We start from the raw sequence: 19322 nt of genomic DNA, 5'->3' as shown, positions 1-19322 counted from the left end.
AGGGAGTATAATACGACTTGAGCCCCGCTTTAGCCATGTGTATCATGTGTTCAGGTTTGACCGAGTTATGACTATTTTGACGATTTACAATTGTCGAAATATGACAAATTTTGATTAAAAAAAAAAAAAAAAAGCAATCAGGGCCCATGTGTCTGCCCTAACTAACCCCATTAGCTGAGCATAACTGCTGCTGCAGCTTTTGATGGCGTTGATAAGCAGCAAAACACAACAACAACTAAGTTTCACTTGTTTTTAGATCACCTGCATGCACCTCATCACTTTATCTTTATTTATCTCTCTATCCTCTGCGCCTCCCTTCAGTTTGAAGACCCCCTGGGACATAACATAACTAGGTGGATACCCCCCCCCCCCCCCCCCCCCCCAATGATGGAAAAGGTACCTTTTACTTACCCAATTAAACAGTAGGTAGACGCAATGGGCGGAAAATCGCGCAATCTGGCAACACTGAGTGGGACACGTATCCTTCCTCCTGAGGCCCGTACAGAGCCTGAAGGGTCAGTGGGGGGCGCCGCCGACCAGCACATATCCAGTTCAGTCCCTCTGTGGTGTCTGAAGTGGCAAAGTAATGGAACCAGGTTTATCAACAAAACCAGGAAAATAATCAATAAACGGATGGCAAGAATAAAACACTCACGATGAACCAAAACAATAATATATGTCAAAATAATATGTCAAAATGTTGCTTTCAGAAAATTATGAGAAGTCAAGAGTAGGAGTTAGTAGGCTAAAATTAAAACTGAGATAATGAACCAAAACTTGGGTTTTTTAAGTCAAACTTATGAGCTATATATAGCATGACTCGCTAAATTAAAGATATGAGGAATGTGAAATCTACGAAATCAAAACTATGAGGCAATAAATCAAAGGCGGGCAAAGTAATTTTTGAGGTAATATGTCAAAGTTTCTGTGACATATCAAGTCAAAATTATGATTTGAAATAAAATAATAGGCTATAGCCGACAGTGTATCTGCCATTTCTAACTCCCTATTCGTTGTTTTTATTTGGACTTAAACGTGTATAATCTGATATCTAACTGCAAAAACGATTCCGACACTGGTCACTAAAACCTTTTGTAGTTTATCTGTTTTGGTGCATTATTGGCTTCAGTTTTGGCGATTAAGGTTTCATTAAAACAAAACAATACATGTGCTGCCATTATGATTTACTGTATCTGTAGCTGACCTTTTGGTTAATTTAGTCTCCAAAAGGAGAAGTGATGGAGTGAATGAACAATGATCATTATAATGTCATTGTTCATATCTCTTTGTTACCCCTGGCTCGTGTGGTCTGAGAATAAAAGACGTCCCTATGACTTAGTCCATTGAAGCATCAGTCCGGGAGGACATTACATACGAGCGTTAGAGCTCAGCAACTGTGAATTCACCAACATCTCGTTTACATTATACTCCCCATGCAGACTGATGCGCCTTTACGCGCTCAGTCCCCAGCCCTCACACTCAGCGCGCTTTTTACGCACACTGGATATTTGACTCCTCGGTCCTCGACACCATGTCAAACGTCAGAAACCCGCATTATTCTATAGGAAGAGGTTGTGTGTCATTCATTTGGAGCTCTTGAGGGGGCCAGTCTGTTTCTCGTTGGGAGGACGAAATGACCAACTCCTCAGCGGTTTCGTCAGGGTTTGCTTAGACTTGCTGTACACTTCTCGTTCTAGATACTGTGGAAAGAGGGATTTACAACTTCGGGATTTACTTGAAACCCCTCGGTGTTTGCAGATGTCTCTATCAGGGATGAATCAAAAAGAGACGATGGCTTTATCGTTCCTCTACGCGCTGTGCATGTGGATAACTTTAGTCTGTCCTTCGGTGGGAACAGGGTTTGTTTATCACTTTCCAGGCATCGCTGTGCAGCGGCAGCGCATCAAATCGGAACAGAGCGGCAGCACCGGACCACCTGGTGCCGGGTCCCGCACCCAACTCAGGTAAGCACCCCACTGACACGGATACTGACTGGATACTGGACAAGGCGCCTTTTCACTGCAGCGGTGGTAAAAAAAAAAAAAAAAGTAAGATCCAGTGTCCTTAGCAGTAGCCTGCAAAATTTGCTTGGGAGTGCTGCGGCACTATTGAATTGTCACATTCATGTTTCAATGTGTTATGTTTTCACATCATGTCTTAGTGTATGACCGCCTCAATACCTTTTCTAAGTATGTATCATTTCTTTCCTGTAGAATCTATAATAAGAGTGAAATCTATTTTCACCTATATTTTAGGAACTGGTGTCAGTACACTGTTTCCAAAACAGTGTCCTGTCAGGTGCACAATGGGACAGAGACCACGGTGCAGAGAGTGTTTCAGGGCTGCCGATGGCCAGGACCTTGTTCTAAAGTCATCAGGTATTGTACCATCACAATCCTATCAGCCATATCTTGTCACCAAATCCTCTCCTGTCAGCTCTTTCTTTTGTGTGGGAGGATTATACCGTTTTGCTGCTCGGAATCACTATGAATTAATGACTAGATATGTGAATATGCGGCTTCCTTCGCGGTGGCAGGGACGGATTTAGTGAGTTGGGGGACCCCAGCAGTCTCAGACATGGGGCCTCTCTCATGCTGTGTTTACACAATTGAAACTGTATTGGCAGAATCAAACTTCATTCCTTTAATCGCCAAGAGCTGTCTCCAGCAGTGGAAAGCAATTAACTCTTGTCTCTATCACACCCTTTCTTCTACTGAAGTCAGCACCTAACCAGCTAGTCCCAGTTAGACCCGGATAGCAACTTACTGCAATCTGCCCTGAAGACATAGCGCTGCTCAGAGGGTGCATTATAACCTCATTTATTATAAAGATCCAAAGATCTTGTCAAGCGACAATCACAACCACCTGCACCAAGAAGAATCCACGTTTGGCAGCAAAGAAAACGTACAAATAGACCCTTTAATTATTTCTAGAGGTTTTCCCACTGAAATAGAAAAGACTGAATCCCTCCTAAAGTGAAATCTAATGTTGTATAAAATGGAAATATTCAAGTCAAATACACGTACAGTAATTATAACATTCCCACTTTGAATCCAGCCACAGACCTTTGTTGCTTTCCTTCTCTTCCCTAATTTCCTGTCCCCAATCTGCTGTTCACTGTCAAACAACGGCAGAAATTCCATTAATGTGTTGTGTTGTTGTGTTGTTTTCCAGCTACAGGACCCTCATCAGGCCGTCCTTCAAGGTCACCTACAAGCAAGTCACAGCGCTGGAGTGGAGATGTTGCCCAGGGTTTGTGGGAGAAGAGTGTCGTGAAGGTGAGTTTGTTATTGCTGCTTTTTTTCTTCTTTCACATGGTGTAACTTTCTCAAAACTTGGACTAGAGGAACTGCAGACAGTGTGGTCTGTGAAGTTAATACTCTCAAGGACTGAAATAAAGGCCATGTGTTTTGCCTGGACCCATCTGAGTCTTTTTAGTAGCACCAGGCAGCTTTACCCACATCAGTGCCTTTTTTATGTTTGGTGGTGTGTAGTAGAGTAGCTTGCTAATCGTGCTACTGTGCAGCAGTGGATATGATTGTGAAGTTGTTTTGAATTAGGACTGAAAGCCTGTTTTGGATTACTTTTGGGAACATGCACTGCAGTAAAAGAATGGCTGAAAGGGATCCTCTGTGGTTTTGTACCTTTTTCTTTTACAGCCGTGCTTTCAAGTTGCTTCTGTGTCTGGGAGGAGGAGGATTAAAATCACAATCTCTCTCTTTCTGTATCTTTCCCTCTTTTTGTCAATGTGTGTGAGTATGTGCACACACATCAATTACTCTTGTACGGCAGACAGCACAGAGGCAGTTTTGCCTGTCTCCCCGAATATCATTGTGGCCATGATGGTCAAAAGAATGAATGAAAAAAGCTCAGAGGAACGTACAGCAGAGTGGCTTGTAAAGTGGGAGGTAGTCTGGGTTTCGGTGGTGGGCAGCACTGCTCCTGGACTCCACAGACCGCAGACTTTGAGCCAAGTAAAGGCCAAAATTTTCAGCCAGGGGTGAGCCACCGCAGTCAACATGAAGCCACAGAGCTGGAGGGTGGATGGAGGTATAATGTAGGGCTGGCTTGACTCTGCTGTGCATATACAGTGCATTCAGAAAGTATTCAAGGACCTTCAGTTTTTTTTTCACATTTTGTTATGTTTACAGCCTTATGTTAAAATCATTTCAATTCATTTTTCAATACCTCATAATGGCAAAGTTACACCAGAATATAACTTTTTTTTTGCAAGTCCATTAATAAGGAAATTCTGAAATATCACATTGACATAAGTATTCAGACACTTTGCTATAACACTCAGGTGCCTCCCACCTCTCTTGATCAGCTTTGAGATGTTTCTACGCCTTGATCAGAGTCCACCTGTTTTGGTAAATGCAACTGATTGTACATGATTTGGAAAGACACACGATTGTCTATAAAAGGTGTCACAGCTGACAGTGCATATCAGAGCAAAAACCAGACCATGTGGTGAAGGAGCTGCCTGCAGAGCTCAGAGACAGGATTGTATTGAGGTACAGTTTGGAGGGGGGCTACAAAAACATTTCTGCTCCATTGAAGGTTCCCAAGAACACAGTGGCCATCCCGATGATGGTGGTAGCGTCATGCTGTGGGAGTGTATTTCTGAAGCAGGGACAGGGTTGAGGGAAAGCTGAGCAGAGAGAAATACAGCGATATCCTGAATAAAAACCTGGCCCCGAGTACTCAGGACCTCAGACTGGGCCAAAGATTCACCTTCCATCAGGAAAATGACCCTAAGCACACAGCCAAGACAACGCAAGAGTGGCTTAGGGACAAGTGTGTGAATGTGTGTGAGCGGCCCAGCGAGAGCCCTGACTTGAACCCAACTGAACATCTCTGAAGAGAACTGAAAATGGTGGTCCAGCAATGGTCCCCATCCAAACTGACAAACAGAGCTTGAGAGGTGCAACTCTTGGGCTGTAATCGCTGCCAAAGGGATTCAAGTGAGTAAAGGCTCTGAATACTTATGTGATATTTCAGTTTTTCCTTTTAATACATTGGCAAACATTTCTGAAATTCTGTTTTTGCTTTGTCATCATGGGGTATTGAGTGTAGACTGATGAGGAAAAAATGATTTTCTGTATTTCTTTTAGCATAAGGATGCAACATAACAAAACTGCACTGACAAATATTTTCATATATTGTATTTTAAATACTGTCGATGCCTGTAAAAGGGAGATTGCAGCTGCCCTGGCTGACATACAGTTTTTTTTTAATATGCACAGTAACCACAGTAAACCCACAGTAAACCCACAGTTTTCTATTAAAATTATTTAGTACACCCACCAACTTGGTAGCTTTTTTTAGGGTTGGGCAATACAGCAATTGGTATGTCACTGAAAAACACTGGCATGGTCTGTCTGCATTAGTCCAAGATTAACAGTTACCTCAATGAGCAAGTTTTGCCTATTGGTAATAATTACCACACCTTGTTCCATTTTGCAAAATTATTCATTGTTGCACTTGGATGGGCAAGATTTACCACGAGTGCAGAAAACACACATTAACATTAACGGAATTAACACAGACATTATTACAAAGCTTTTGGAAACCATTATTTGCCTGGTGGTGGATATTATTCCTCACAAAGATTAACACATAGCTATATCCGCTGAGTCTGTAATGCCAGAGATTATGGTTCACTTGAGACCAAAGTGGTTGCAGGAGTGTGAAGAAGTAATCTGGCTGTTTATTTAACATTTGCTGAAATGTATTTGCACTTTCTAATGGCAATAGAGCAGGGGGAAATCGCCTCCATATGGAGAGACAGAGGGCCACGTTGAACTCAGCGAGGAGACCTTAAAGACAGAGGCTGATGTCAGAGACAGACTGCTTCACAATGAGGAGGAGAGGGAGAGCTGGCAGGGGTCAGTGTGTCGGAGTTACAGAACGAGAGGACACTGAGGGGAGAAAGTTAGGACTATAGTGCACATAAAAGAATAAGGTGTTAGAATTGGCGGGGCAGAGACAGCGGTGTAGCAATATTTAAGAAGAAAGAGAAGAGAAGAGAAAAGTGAAGCATAATGAGGAGTGTTTCGGTCCCACAGGATTCCAGCTGCTACAAGCTGCCCAGACGGCAGCGGAGCAGAGAGCCAGTTCTGTGGGAAAGTGGCCCCTCTGAAATTAATGAGCATGACACTCCTCCACCAGGTCTTTGTAACATACGTGACCATGCTAAGATCAGACTACAGCTCTGAAACAAAGACCGGTTCTCCTCATGAAGATTAACATCTGTACAACAAAAAGAAGTCAGACACAGCATCATATGTACAATGTACCAGGAATACATTGGAAATAATGCCTGATCTTCATAATAATACCATGGGAGAGCATGTTCAAAGCACCAAGTGATTTAAGACCTTATAGGTCAGTCCTTTTTTTTGTATATTTTTCCCTCATGGCTTTGATTTTCAGATAGCTGTTACATGTCGAACGCACATGTGTTCCTGTTTGATTTCAACTGTCTTTAATCTATTATTGGAGGTAAAGGTCGTGAAAACAAGTCATGCATCACATTTATGAACTTCTTGTCAGCACTGTTGGAAAGACACCTTTTAAGGGTCAATGATTAAACAATTTACTACAGGACTAACAAATGTCATCATCAATAGCATCGTAAAGAAGGAGCACTACATTATACCATCTTTTGATTTGACATTTTGGAAAATTTCAATAACACTATCTTCTCTGTTTGTTTGATATGAAGCTATAGCCAGCAGTCGGTTAGCATAGCCTAGCATAGAGACCTCACAGAAGTCACTGCTGCTGGCAAAGATATAATCCTGCACATAACCTCCCATAAAACCAAAACTTGGCAATTTATCACCAGGGTTTTTGTTTGGGATTCCACAAACAAGGGTAAAATGTGTTAATTATTGAGCTTAAGGGGTTTTGGTAGGATGATTTTTACCTTTGGATGGAGGCAGTCTTGCTCTTTCCCCCTGTTTCCAGTATTTATGCTAAGCTAAGATAATCATCTCTAGGCTCTAGCTTCATATACAGTCTAACAGACCGACACAAGAGTGGTATCAATCTTCTCACCTTACTCTCGGCAAAAAAGTGAATAAGTAGGCCTATGTTTCCTGAGATGAAAAATGTTTTCCCATAAGTGTGGATAATTTTGGTTAGCATCAGAATTCTGTCACTCGGCCAACACCGTACATGTAGGTCTGTGTAGCAGAAAACTGCTGCATCGGGGCTCTGAGCCAGCTGTTTTATCAAAACGAGCGAGGACAGCCTTAACCAATGAAAATGACATCACCTCTGGTTTTAGTTTGACGGGGTTCTGGCTCCACTTCAGAGGCCCCTGAGGCCCTCAGAGATGTCGAGACAGGGCACATGAAAAGAGCTACAGCTAGCTCTGTGTAAGCCGTGGAGTTCCTCCGTCCTCCGCTCATGTTCCTGTTGTTTTCATTGTCTAAACCCTGAATCATTTTCTGCCAGACACTAATGTCTTATTTTTTTGTTACCATTATTTAAAAAGCCATTTTGAGGTTGACTTGGAGCATGAAATTCAGTGTTTTGGTCTTCTAAGATCTAAATAGTGTTTTGGCTTATAAGAAATAAATAACACAGAGGCCATGTGGTCTGTAGGGCTTAGGATTCAAGTTTCCCCTTTCCTGAAAATCAGACCAACCGGATGCTCCACAGCTCTATCAAAATCTTTAGAGCTAAAACATTTAGTCGATTACAGAATTACAGTTGATTGACAGACAATTATTCAGCCTGCGGAAATCTGGAGAAGTAATGCTGTAGTTTGAACTGGTTAATGAATCACTTAGGTATTGGCAAGTATTTTTTCAGTGTTCACTGTGTTTGTGTGTAACTCCCTTGACACACTCAGAATTCGCTTTTTATTTTGTCCTTTATAACCTGATAACACTCTGAAGCTTGTGGCCGAGCTTGTCACAAATCCTGGATTTTTCTGTGTTTGCGAATGGAAAGTGGGTGTTTTCTTGTAGACATTTTGTTGACCCCCCCTGACCCGTCAATATTTTTGACAGTCTGGTTTGTGCTGGCTGTGTACAGAGCATCTTAAGATTTACATTTTGCTTTCAGCAGAGTTGTGCTAACACATGACGGCATGGAACACATTTGGGAGAAATGTGTTCGTAATTTTCCTGCTGTTGGCCCCTGGCCCCCCCTCCTCCTCCCCGCTCCATCAGAGCAGCACCCCAGCATCTATCTGCACACATGATCACATTAACAGTAGGCATTGTGGGTAATGTCTGAGTATGGGGGAGCATAATCTTAAAAGACTTAGTGCCAGTACCTCCCCTGATGAGAGCAGTAACCTTTAATGCCACGCGAAAGTACAGAAAAAGAAGTTTAACAAAGTTTCATGCTGGGTGTGCCAGCACATGATGTTTTTTTAGGTGCTGTTAACGATGAATTTCATTGAAGGAGTGAAAAGGTGGCTGGAAGCTTCGGGTGTCAAATGTGTTAATTTGTTAATGCTGCAGCTATGAAGCTGCTCACTGTTTCCCCTCACAAGCTGGATGAGAAGGAAGAGAGGGAAGTGTGCTAAAACCTCATTGTTGGAGGGATTATCTTGAAGACCAGCTATATTATATATCATTCAGAAATACTTTTGAATTCTTCCGTTTTTCCATTTTATTATCCGCTCTCATCCCCACCGAGGCCTTTGCTCTTTTGCCCTTGCTTTTTCTTGCCACTGCTGACCTCTTTATCTTCTATATTACTTTCTGCTCTCTCCTTATCTTACTTCCTATGTCCTTTAGATCTCCCGTTCTCTTCTCCTTGGAGTGAAGTGATAAAACAGAACCATATCCCATATGTGCTTCTACTACAACCTTTGGGGGATATAACGATATGACTGATGTCTCTGTTATATCCCTGGTTGTACTCAAATATAGGTCAGACGGTGCCCTTTGACCTGCTGGGAGCTATGGGATACCTCAGCTGTTCCTGGTCCTGGTCTGATGGATTATGCTCTGTTCGTGCTCCTTCTGTGGTTTTTCATTTCTTTCATCACCTTATCATTGCCTCTCAATGACATCTTTCTGTTTGTCCTTCTGTCAGTCTGTCTGCAACTCCACATATCTGTTTATTCAGCGTTAAGCAGGTAAAGTTCCTGAGTTCCTAAAAAGGTTCCTAGAAAAGTCCCTGAGGTCACAGAGAACCAGGTATGTGGTTTCTTTTGTCAGAAATAGAAAACAATGCTTTGTATTTGTGGCTTCACACTGCTCCTGAGTTGTGTGTCAAACACGTAACAAGACTTAGGGTCAGGCTGTGTTCAAACAGAGCTAGTTTGTACATTATGTTATCTGACCACGATGGAAATCAAGCGTTAATAGTTGTTGAAACACCACTGAGTGAAAAGCCAGCTGCCATAGAGATGGGGAAGACGGGACATTGATTAAACATGAAGATAACGCATATTTTTGGAAGGACTCTCCTAGATGACATTCAGAGTTGCACTTGGTCACTCACATGAACAGTCACAGAAGCAGTTGTATCGAGAATGACATGACAGGTAAAGAGAGAGGCTCAAACCCTGGCTCCCTCTCACCTCTGCACAACTGCACAGTCGTGACCTGAAGATTGTTGGTTTCAAAAAGTTACAGGTTTGGTCGGACAAAGCCCGCACTAATCCAACACTGGAAAGTTGTGGGGAAGGGGGTTTCCGAAGCTATTCAACCCTCCAGCAAGCACTACTGAAGAGGCATACGGGTTGTATTCAATTTCATCGAAATCCATCCAACAGTATTTGAGACGTTTCACTCCAAACCAAATAATGACAAACTCCTGGAGGTGCTAGATAAAAAGTCATTAAGGATTCATCCTCTGGGGACCATGAATATTTGTAACATATTTCTTCACAGTCCATACAACAGTTGTCCAGATTTTTCTCCCTCTTTCTCTATCAACCAACGAGCATAACAGCATCATCATCGCTGAAGCCCTATGACCTAAACATTTACACTTTTGTAAAAAAACATTACACAAAAGTTTCTGGTAGACACACTCCCACCTTTGAAAATTAAAGACCTCTGTATTTCTGGTAGGTCCAGTTTTATTGTGACATTCATGTGTTCTCATCTCATTATAACAATATTTCTGACATGATTTGTAAGCAGTGTTATTCTGCCACTCTTTTCCCCTCTGTGTCTCCTCCCTTTTCATTCTCTCCATTTCATCAGACACCGCTGCAAAACCATTTGAACCTCAAAAATGTCGCCCTTATTCCAGCCGATCACAGCGCGATCGTCTCTCCTCACCAGATTCACACAACATCATCTCATAGCATGACGATGACTGTATGTCTGTGCACCAGTAGGGCCATCCATCTCTCACTGTGACTGATGTGTTGCTAACATTGCAGCACTGGAGCAGTAGTGCGTTGTCTTGGCTGTAAGGCTGCAGCATGATGACATGAGTGGATGCATTCTGGCGGAATGAGGGGATGATGGAGAAATTAGGTGTATTTTCAGACTGGAAGAGATTCAGTTTGTCATTGTTTGACAATGTGCGACTACGCCTGATGAGTAGCAGCATTTTGTGAGGAGGAATGTCAGATTAATAACTGTGCCTCATTGTGGTTTTGAAATCCATTATTATTATTAATTGACCATATCTAATTTTGCATGAAATAAGGGTACCATGTATCAAATGTAATAGCGAATTCAATTAATTTCCAAGTGTTTGTTACTTGTACAGTGTTCAGTTTATAGAAATGATGTGTGGCCTATCAGCTGGCATCATGGTGAAAAATGCTCAATGGTCCCACTGTGGAGTACTACTGCACTCACCGTCCTCGACCGGCCACCGCTGTTGAAGTGGGTGTGTGATTTAGTGAGTGACAGTCTGTGTGTGTGTGTGTGTGTGTGTGTGTGTGTGTGTTCTGTGCCAGCTGTTCTTCATGCCAGCAGCCATAGCTGACCACTTGCTGGCTTGGGCTGACACACAACAGGCTCCTGGGATGTAGCCAGCTCTCAAAGGCTGTCTGTGGTCTACACACACACACACACACACACACAACACACATGGAGAGAGAGTGAAAGAGAGGGGGAGCGAGAGAGAGAGAGACTGGGCACACACTTGTCTGTGTATCTTGGAGATGTGACAGCGACTCTTAAGAAGGTCCAAGAAGATGTTTCAATACATCATCGTTCCGTCGTCCTCACACATACAGACAGAGCAAGTATTTAGTGGCAGTCAAAATTACTGTCCCCAGCTGTGTGCGTCATGGTCTGTTTTGTGGTTGAGGTTGTCTCTGTGTGTGTGTGTGTGTGTGTGTGTGTGTGTGTGTGTGTGCGCGCGCACACACAAAACTGCAAGAAAGCTTGTGATTTCTTTGATCTATATCCAGGTCTAATGTAGGAAATGTAGCTGTCTCAACAGATGATGCCCGCAGCCTGACTTACTCTCTTGCCAAAATATCCTGTGCGGTCTTGTACAGTGGATCACACAATGATGGCAGCGATGACTCATTAGGTTGGTGCTTACATAGTTTGCTGAGATGACGTATGCTCATTGTTTTGGTTCTCCTGTTGTTTAAATGAAGATTTATCCTCCAAGAGTTTCTAATCTAGTTTACACTCTGTCCTTTGCCTGGACAGAGATCGATCCAAGCCAATCCAAGTCTGCTCATCTCTCAGTTTTCACTGTCAGACTTAACAGACTTATCACACAAGACTAATGTCAGCTTTGCTTCCACACCAGTTTATTTATGGACATGTAATCCATTTACATGCTGCATTAAACACCAATCTGATATTTGTATTAATTGATCTTTACAGTATTAAAGTATTGTGTGTCCTTGATCATTTGGAATCATCTAAACTTTCTTTCACTTGTCTTGTCTCTTCTGTAAGTGAAACATCAGTCACTGTAACAGATAAAATATGTGTCTTGGCACCATTTCTAGCAACTTCTCATGAAGATCAGGGAAGTTTTATCATATGAATATTTGCTCAAACTTATAAATCATTCTCTTTGGAGAAGAAAAAGTCTGCTATTCTTTCTGTTTATTTGGCTTCCTCTAAAGACAACATGATTCTGACTCTTTCCCATGAGCTGAGTACAAGCCAAGAAAAATAACCATGTCTTGTGTTGCCATGGTGTAATTATGGATCCAAACAGATTCTATAAATTGTGGTCCCATTCTAAACATCAACTTGAGCGAGGCGGAAGTTTGGTTTTCTAACCCAACATAATTAAATTCCAACTCCAGAAACGGAAATCCCTCCCATCATCTATAGAAAAAATGCAGTTGTTATGCTCTGGTTCACATTTATGGTAGATTGACTTTGCTCTGGTGTTGTCCTGTGGTGTGTGTTTATGACATAATGACATATGGCCAGCTTATTTCTGGCTCTCTTTGGACAAGAGATAAAGACTGGGCAAGTTAGCTCATTAGCAGGAGTGAAGGATGGAGCTAAAGAAATCCCTTTTTAGGCCTGAGGAGCAGAAATCTGTCATGGATGAGGCAAAGGGGCTCTTTCTCTGTCAACTGCCCTCACAGCAAAGCAGCTACAAGGTGCAACACAATCTGAAAAATAGTGAATGTGTTGTGTGATGGTTGGGCAGTTGGACAGTTCTCCATTGTTGAAATGTTGAGTGAAAGTGGGACTAGGCCAAAAATGATCGTGGCTGTGTCCGAAATCATTCCCCAATTCACTCATTCACTACTCCCTGTATAATAGACATTCAATAGTTTACTAAATGGTGAGCAGTAAATTGATTTAAGTAAGTACATTTCGAGCTTTGCATCGTAAGAAAGCTCGAATTCAGACTCAAATGGTGGACAGTAAATTTGGTGCACTATGTAGTAAATAGGGACTGAGTTTAGACAGACTAAAAGTTTACAGCTACACTAGCTGCTTGGAGCTAAATGTTAACGTCAGCATGCTTACAATGACAATGCTAACGTGCTGATGTTTGGGAGGTATAAAGTTTACCATGCTGGCTATTTTAGTTTAGTCTGTTAGCATGTTAACATTTTCTAATCAATATTAAGCACAACATACAGCTGAAGCTGATTTTGGTTGTAGTGAAATTTCAGCCTGACGATTTTACAATTCATCGTTTTAAATCATCAGAAACTTATAAACAGATTGTTTTGCATTTATAATTCTTAACAATTTCACAATTTCCCCCCAGGATTTCCACCTATGTGTGTTAGATGTAAAAGCAACGGGTCTTCAACGTTATTATAGTTCATCCTGATGGGAAATTAATGTCTGCGCCAAATTTAAAGATAATTCATCCAGTTCAACCACAATCATTCAAGAATCACCAAAGTCCTTAGAATACATCATCTAGGAACTATGAATGTCTGCACAGAATTCGATCAGAATCCATCCAGTAATTGTTGAGATATTTCAGTCTGTGCCACAGTGGTGGACAGACAAACCAACAGGGAAACTAACATTGCTATCGACTGAGTCACACAACTGATATGGCTAAAAAAATAAATGAAAGCTAAACACATAATCACAAAATAACTCTTGGATTGATGTTCTGTATATAACAGTGTCAGAGTGTCAGAGGGTGGAGACTTCCTCTGGGCCGATGATGAATAACTGTGGAGCAGATGAAGGCATATCAACTCATCAGCCCTCTCACATTGCGAAGCCCATGATTGCCCACAGTCTTGCTGTCGTGCTGTGTACGGCCTTGATGTCCTTGGTGTAGTCGCCGAGGAAGCCTCAGTGCAGTCAGTCACAACATGCAGCTCATGTGGGGTCATTTTGGTCTCGGCAGAACAGCCCTCAGTATTTGGCTTGATGAATCCGGAGGAATGTGTTTTGGGCTGAGCTGTTGATTGTTGTTTCCGTTTGTGGCTGCGCTCCAAGAGGAGATTCAAGATGTTGAAACAAGGCAGTCAGAAACCACACCCATGCAGTCTGATACACCACTGGACTGGATGGAGGTGATTATAGACACAGACATGGTACAGATATTCACCCTGCCCTATTTCAGTGAAGCAGAAACCTCAGCTGTACCCTCTGCGTTGCGGTCAGAGACGATGATTGTGGCAAACCAGAGCTGTTTGGGTCATTTTTGTTGCTGCGTTGGTTATTTATGAGCGCCAGTTGTTCCTTATTCTAGGTATCCCTGCTATGACCACAATGTGGGTGGGGCCCATCTGTGGGACGGACAGCTGACATTCCACACTTCCTATGAGCCATAGACCAGAAGAAGGCTCAGATTTAGAACAAATAGAAGGTTTTTTCTCATGAGACTTTGTTTTGGATTTTGGCTTACAGTTCATGTAAACGATCCAAAATTGCTGAGTACCACATGGTACCTGTGGTTTAGTGGTAGCTGGAATGGTGTAATTTGTGAGAGAGATGTCCAAAACAGACTGGCAAACAAGAATTTAACAAGGGAACATAAATATGTTGCAGGTGCTAACAGCAAAAATGATTAATTAAAAAAATAAAAAAAAACTGTCCTTTTGTTGTCATGTTGCTACTATTTCTGAAAGGATCCGTCTGGCATCATTCAATATTTTACTTATGTCAACAAATACCCTAAAACGTCAAAAACCAACAATGTGTTAGTCCATCTCTCAATACTTTCAACCCTAACTGTGGCACTATTTCCCAAACCCACTGATTTCTACTGAAAACTGCCGGAGAACGCAGCTGGATTCAGTGAAAAATCTCCAGATATCCGCTCGAGGTCTCCTGTCTAGCACCAAATGACAGGCGGACAAAAGATAGCATCTAGCTTGTGAACACAGTGGAACATTTTGCAACGAAAGAGCCAAACTTTTACCACAGGGATTTGGTGGAGAGCAAAAACTGAGCTAAATGGAAAGTTAATATTACACGTGCATTCACCCGGTGGCCACAACCATGACTCCATGGATGATGTTGCACTGTGTTTGGTGATGCCTAAACAGGCAACAAGTTCACCATATCAACTTAAGATGTCCATGTTGTTTGCTTGTTTCCACTGCCACCAGTTGGCCAAAGAATCAGTTTCGAAATGTGTCAGAAACATGTAGTGTCATTTTTGATAAAGCAAAAGTCGTTTTCATCCTTGGTTTTTAGCAAACAATATTCTAAGAGGAGTAGATGGTGCATTTGTTGGGGACCAGTCACAGCAGCATAAATATTAATGAAGGTCTATCTTACTCAGTACAACAGCATGGGTCATTGATGAGTGTTAAATAGTGTTTGGACAACAGTGGAGGTTTATAGGGGGAATAATATATATCAAGGTGTGGATACACAGACAATACTTGGCTTTGGTTGTAGTTTAGTAAAAAATATAGAATAATTATAGAATATCACCTGCCTTTAAATTACATTTTAACACTGTAATAACAACATATGTCATTTGTCATGTGATTTTGTGTGTGTGTGTGTGTGTGTGTGTGTGTGTGAGTGTTACATACTATGAATGGCTTTGGATTTGGTCTACGGAGGAGGATGTGAGTGTGGGCATACAGGCCATCACCCCAAGTGGGCAGACAGACAGAAAACATGCAGAGTCAGGACATAAGCAGGTGTGTGTGTGGTTTGTGTGTGTGTGTGTGTGTGTGTGTGTAAGAGAGAGAGAGAGAGAGGGAGAGGGAAAGGGAGACTTAGACTTTAATGTGAGGTGTAATAATACTTATTCTGTGAGTGAGTGACATGATTTAACCAGGAATTACTGATAAATTGTTGGGTCTGGTTTGATGAGTATTGTTCTAGTGTATCTTGGCTCGACATTGTGAGACAGAGAGCGATACTAGTGATGGTGCCAAGATAAAAAAAAAAAAAAAACAGAAATAGGAAAAGGAATGAAAGAGCTGAGGGAAGGACAGAGGGAGAGGAAAAGACAGCTGGAGAAGAAGCAGCGTATATTCCTGCTGTAATGTGGACATTAAGCTCATCATTGTCTGTCTTTATTTCTTACAGAGTGTATGAACTGTACCAGCTTCACTGACATGAACAGCAGAATCAATGCAATTGAATCAAAGGTAAAGAAGATCTCTCTACAATCCTGAGAAGAATTTGAAGACAAGTTTGTAAGGATTTGTACACAACTGTTTATTCAACTGAGTGCTGATGTGTCTGAAATCTACTACTCTTGTTCCAGATCAGGCTGTTAGAGGAGGGACGTGCCTCTCTGCCAACAGTCAGCAGTTTACCAGAGGGCTCAACGGATAACGAGGTGGACACACCTCAGCCCACTCCTGTTGGACCCCCATTATACCTGCCGCCAGGTGCCAACACTTCATGACAAATGTGACTCCTGAAATATGTAGTGGAGGTGTTGAAAAGCTGTTTTTATTATATTATGAGTGTCTGCACTAATCAACAGTAAAAGCACAGTTTGAGCTTCAGCATTAGGGGATTGAGGTAAGAAATAGTTCACCACTATTTCTGTCAGACCTGTCAAACCAAAGAGCTCCTGAAACAATTGGTTGATTAATGAATTTGTGTTTTTTGATCAAACAATCATTTGTCAAGAGAAAAAAATTCCTGAATCTTTGTGTTGGTGGGACAAACAAGTAATTTGAAGACGTCATCCTGGGATTTTTGGGAAAATGTATTCACAACAGTTCATGTTCAATTCATTAATCAAGAAAACATTCTGCTGATTAATCGATAATGAAAATAACTGTTTGTTGCAGCTGTGCATTTCTTACTCATAAGTTTGATGATAACATCATAGTCAAATTATGTCACTGTGGATCCAAAAAATGGAAAATATGACATAACCATTAGTTACATTTTCCTCACTGATAATATTCTGGTTGTGCTTCCTGTGGACTGGAGTCTGCACACGTACACAATACAATGAGATAAATATCCATTTGGCTCCAAAAGGACATAGATTAGATGGACAATAGATTTTTGACTTATGTTGCTCATGTTTGTTGGTGGTTGTTTGGAAATTTAATAGACATTTTACTTACTTTTCACTTATTTATTTTGTCATTTTTGGTGCTTTAGTGAGAAGTTGAATTGCATCAAGGAGGGTAAAGGGCTATTCTAGCAAATTAGTAAACTGAAGCAGCAGAGGCAGAGATATTCTGACTTTTAGACACTAGTATCTAACAAGCTCCAAATATGCAGGTTCCTATATTTTCATGTATTGAAAATCAATAGTAATTCAATCCCTCTGCATGTTGAATGCCACAAACAGGCTTTCTGTTAAAAGTCTTAAGCCTAAGATGAGAAATCATTTTAGACTGAATGATTCCTTAAACTATACATTTGACACTGACTGTCTCTTCTTTTTTGAGGAGTACCAGGAGTCATAGGGCCTCCTGGGCCCACTGGATTACCAGGACTTCCTGGTTCTCCTGGACCTCCGGGTCCAGCTGGAAGACCAGGCCTTCCTGGACCCATGGGTAAAACATCATCATACCTTTAAGTCTAATCTGCTTATTTGAAGATGGTCTGGGCAGACACGTGACTGCTTGTTTAACGTGGCTAATTGGTTGATTAATTGTATTTTGTTGTTTTCATTGGTGCTCAGGATCAAAGGGGGACAGAGGTTTACCTGGTGAAATAGGTCTACCTGGCCCTCCTGGTCCACCGGGTCATCCAGGGCCGAGCTCCTTTCCGGTCCGAGCACGGGGTGACGTCTTTCAAGTCGACAACAAAGGTGAACCGACCGCTCCAAACTCAGTCTCTCAAATCAGGACCAAGTTGTCCCAGATGAAGTTAAATGAGAGCATGATAGAAACAGAATTCAACCCACATGGTTGAATTCTGGCCCAACAGCAATTGTAAAACCATTCAAGCATTCAGTTTTTGAATGGTTTAATTTGACCAGTTTAAACCACAGGTCAATTTTCACAGTTCATCCCACAATGATTCATGGGCTCCACCAGCTTCAAACACACATATCTCATGCATATGTCCACCCTGTTCATTTCTTGAAGACATTTTGTCAGCAATGGCCACCGGCACACTGTAGCTGTTACCAAGTGTTTAAGTTAGCAGTAACAGACTTCAATTCATAATGGAGAGAGTATTGTTTCTTTTCCCAGGAAAGGCTGGCTTAGATTTAGTTTAATTGTTTCCATGTGTTTTTGCTGCTGCTGAGCCACTGTTTACTGCAACCTAATTTAACACCACCACAACAATGGAGCCAAATACCAGCGAATAAATCACAAGATTAGCTCGGGGGCTGAATGAATTAAAAAAAAAAAATATTGTGGCATTTGTCATTCATCTTATCCGATTTAATACAGGTCACTTCTTTGTGTATTCCCTCCAGAGATCAGTAAACATGAGGGTGAAAGTGATGTAGTGAATGTAAACATGAAAATTATTGATTCCTTAGTTTCTCTAGTTTTCAGCAATTAATTCTATAAAGATATAAGAACAAGCCCTTGTTCGAGTTACTTCTCTCACAGTTAGTACCTAGGTTTTACCACGGGGAGGCAGTATAAGTCCATGCTGTAATCATTACTTCACAGAGACTGCTGGCTCCGATTAGGCTTTTGGCTGCGTCCGCCTCTCTGAGCCTGTGTCTGCGGGTCTGGAACTATGTAGATTTGGGTCTGTGGGACCGTGTAAGCTGAGGGGGGCCAACTGGCTGTAAATCAGGCCTAATTTGTTAGCTGTCAGCACAACAGTCTGCGTTTTGGGGAACAGGCCGCGGCCCGGAGCCAAAAGCTGGGCTGGCTATGAACGAGGGAGGAGATAGTCTGCCACTCATGTGGAGTTTCTTGGGGAGGCAGCCAGACTCGAGGAGACTGTAACATTAGAAAATTAGTTCCAGAGGGAAATGTGCTCCTTCTAGGCCCTTTCTGTGGACTGTAGCCATAATGTAACAGCGCTGTCTTAACACAGGGGAAGACTGACCCTGAGCATATGGTAAAGTGGAGAGGAAGTGGAAGTGTGTTGTGATTTCAAACAAAATTTATACTTACAAGTATACTTTAAAATATCCTACATGCTGAGAACAAGACATGACTTCCTCCTCATGCATGTTTTCTGTGAAGACAGATCATGTCCAAGCATTTACTGCTCTATTAAATGGAACCCCTTTTAGATCGACCAGCTGCTCCTGTCGATCACTGTCACAGCAGATTTAATCCTCCTGCTGACTGCTGGTGAAACTCTGCAGTCTGACTGCTGACCCTTGGTGTCTTAACTCTTATGTTAGGCTGAAAAAAAAAAGATCTTCCCCCCTGAGGTTCGCCTAACAGTATAGGTTATTGCAACAGCAGTTTGAAAGGCATTTTGGAGAGCCAAACAAACATTTTATAGACATGACTGAGATGTATAAAATATAACTGCAGGCCCACATGGAGGCAAAACCTGTTTCCTGATACTGAGAATTTGTGTCTGTGGATATATCCGTGAGCCTAGATCAAG

General features: G+C 41.9%; 1 protein-coding gene across 3 annotated transcripts in view; it reads left to right on the top strand.

The window, feature by feature from the left end:
* The first annotated feature begins 1512 nt into the window (after positions 1-1512).
* Positions 1513-19322, top strand: part of col26a1 (collagen, type XXVI, alpha 1) — a 25520-nt gene continuing 7710 nt past the window's right edge. The window contains exons 1-7 of one of the 3 annotated variants that reach the window (XM_071496437.1): positions 1513-1964; positions 2256-2378; positions 3175-3278; positions 15900-15961; positions 16081-16207; positions 17234-17341; positions 17470-17598. In XM_071496437.1, coding sequence (XP_071352538.1) covers positions 1759-1964; positions 2256-2378; positions 3175-3278; positions 15900-15961; positions 16081-16207; positions 17234-17341; positions 17470-17598 — 859 coding nt within the window. In that variant the 5' untranslated portion in view covers positions 1513-1758. The remainder of the gene's footprint in view (positions 1965-2255; positions 2379-3174; positions 3279-15899; positions 15962-16080; positions 16208-17233; positions 17342-17469; positions 17599-19322) is intronic. The other 2 variants (XM_071496436.1, XM_071496435.1) reach the window with 2 other exon arrangements.

Source organism: Trachinotus anak, unplaced genomic scaffold (assembly GCF_046630095.1).
Source record: "Trachinotus anak isolate AG129_WGS33_773 ecotype Australia unplaced genomic scaffold, CSIRO_AGI_Tana_v1 ptg000014l, whole genome shotgun sequence".
NCBI classification, from domain to species: domain Eukaryota; kingdom Metazoa; phylum Chordata; class Actinopteri; order Carangiformes; family Carangidae; genus Trachinotus; species Trachinotus anak.
This window is presented reverse-complemented; position numbering and strand designations above follow the sequence as displayed.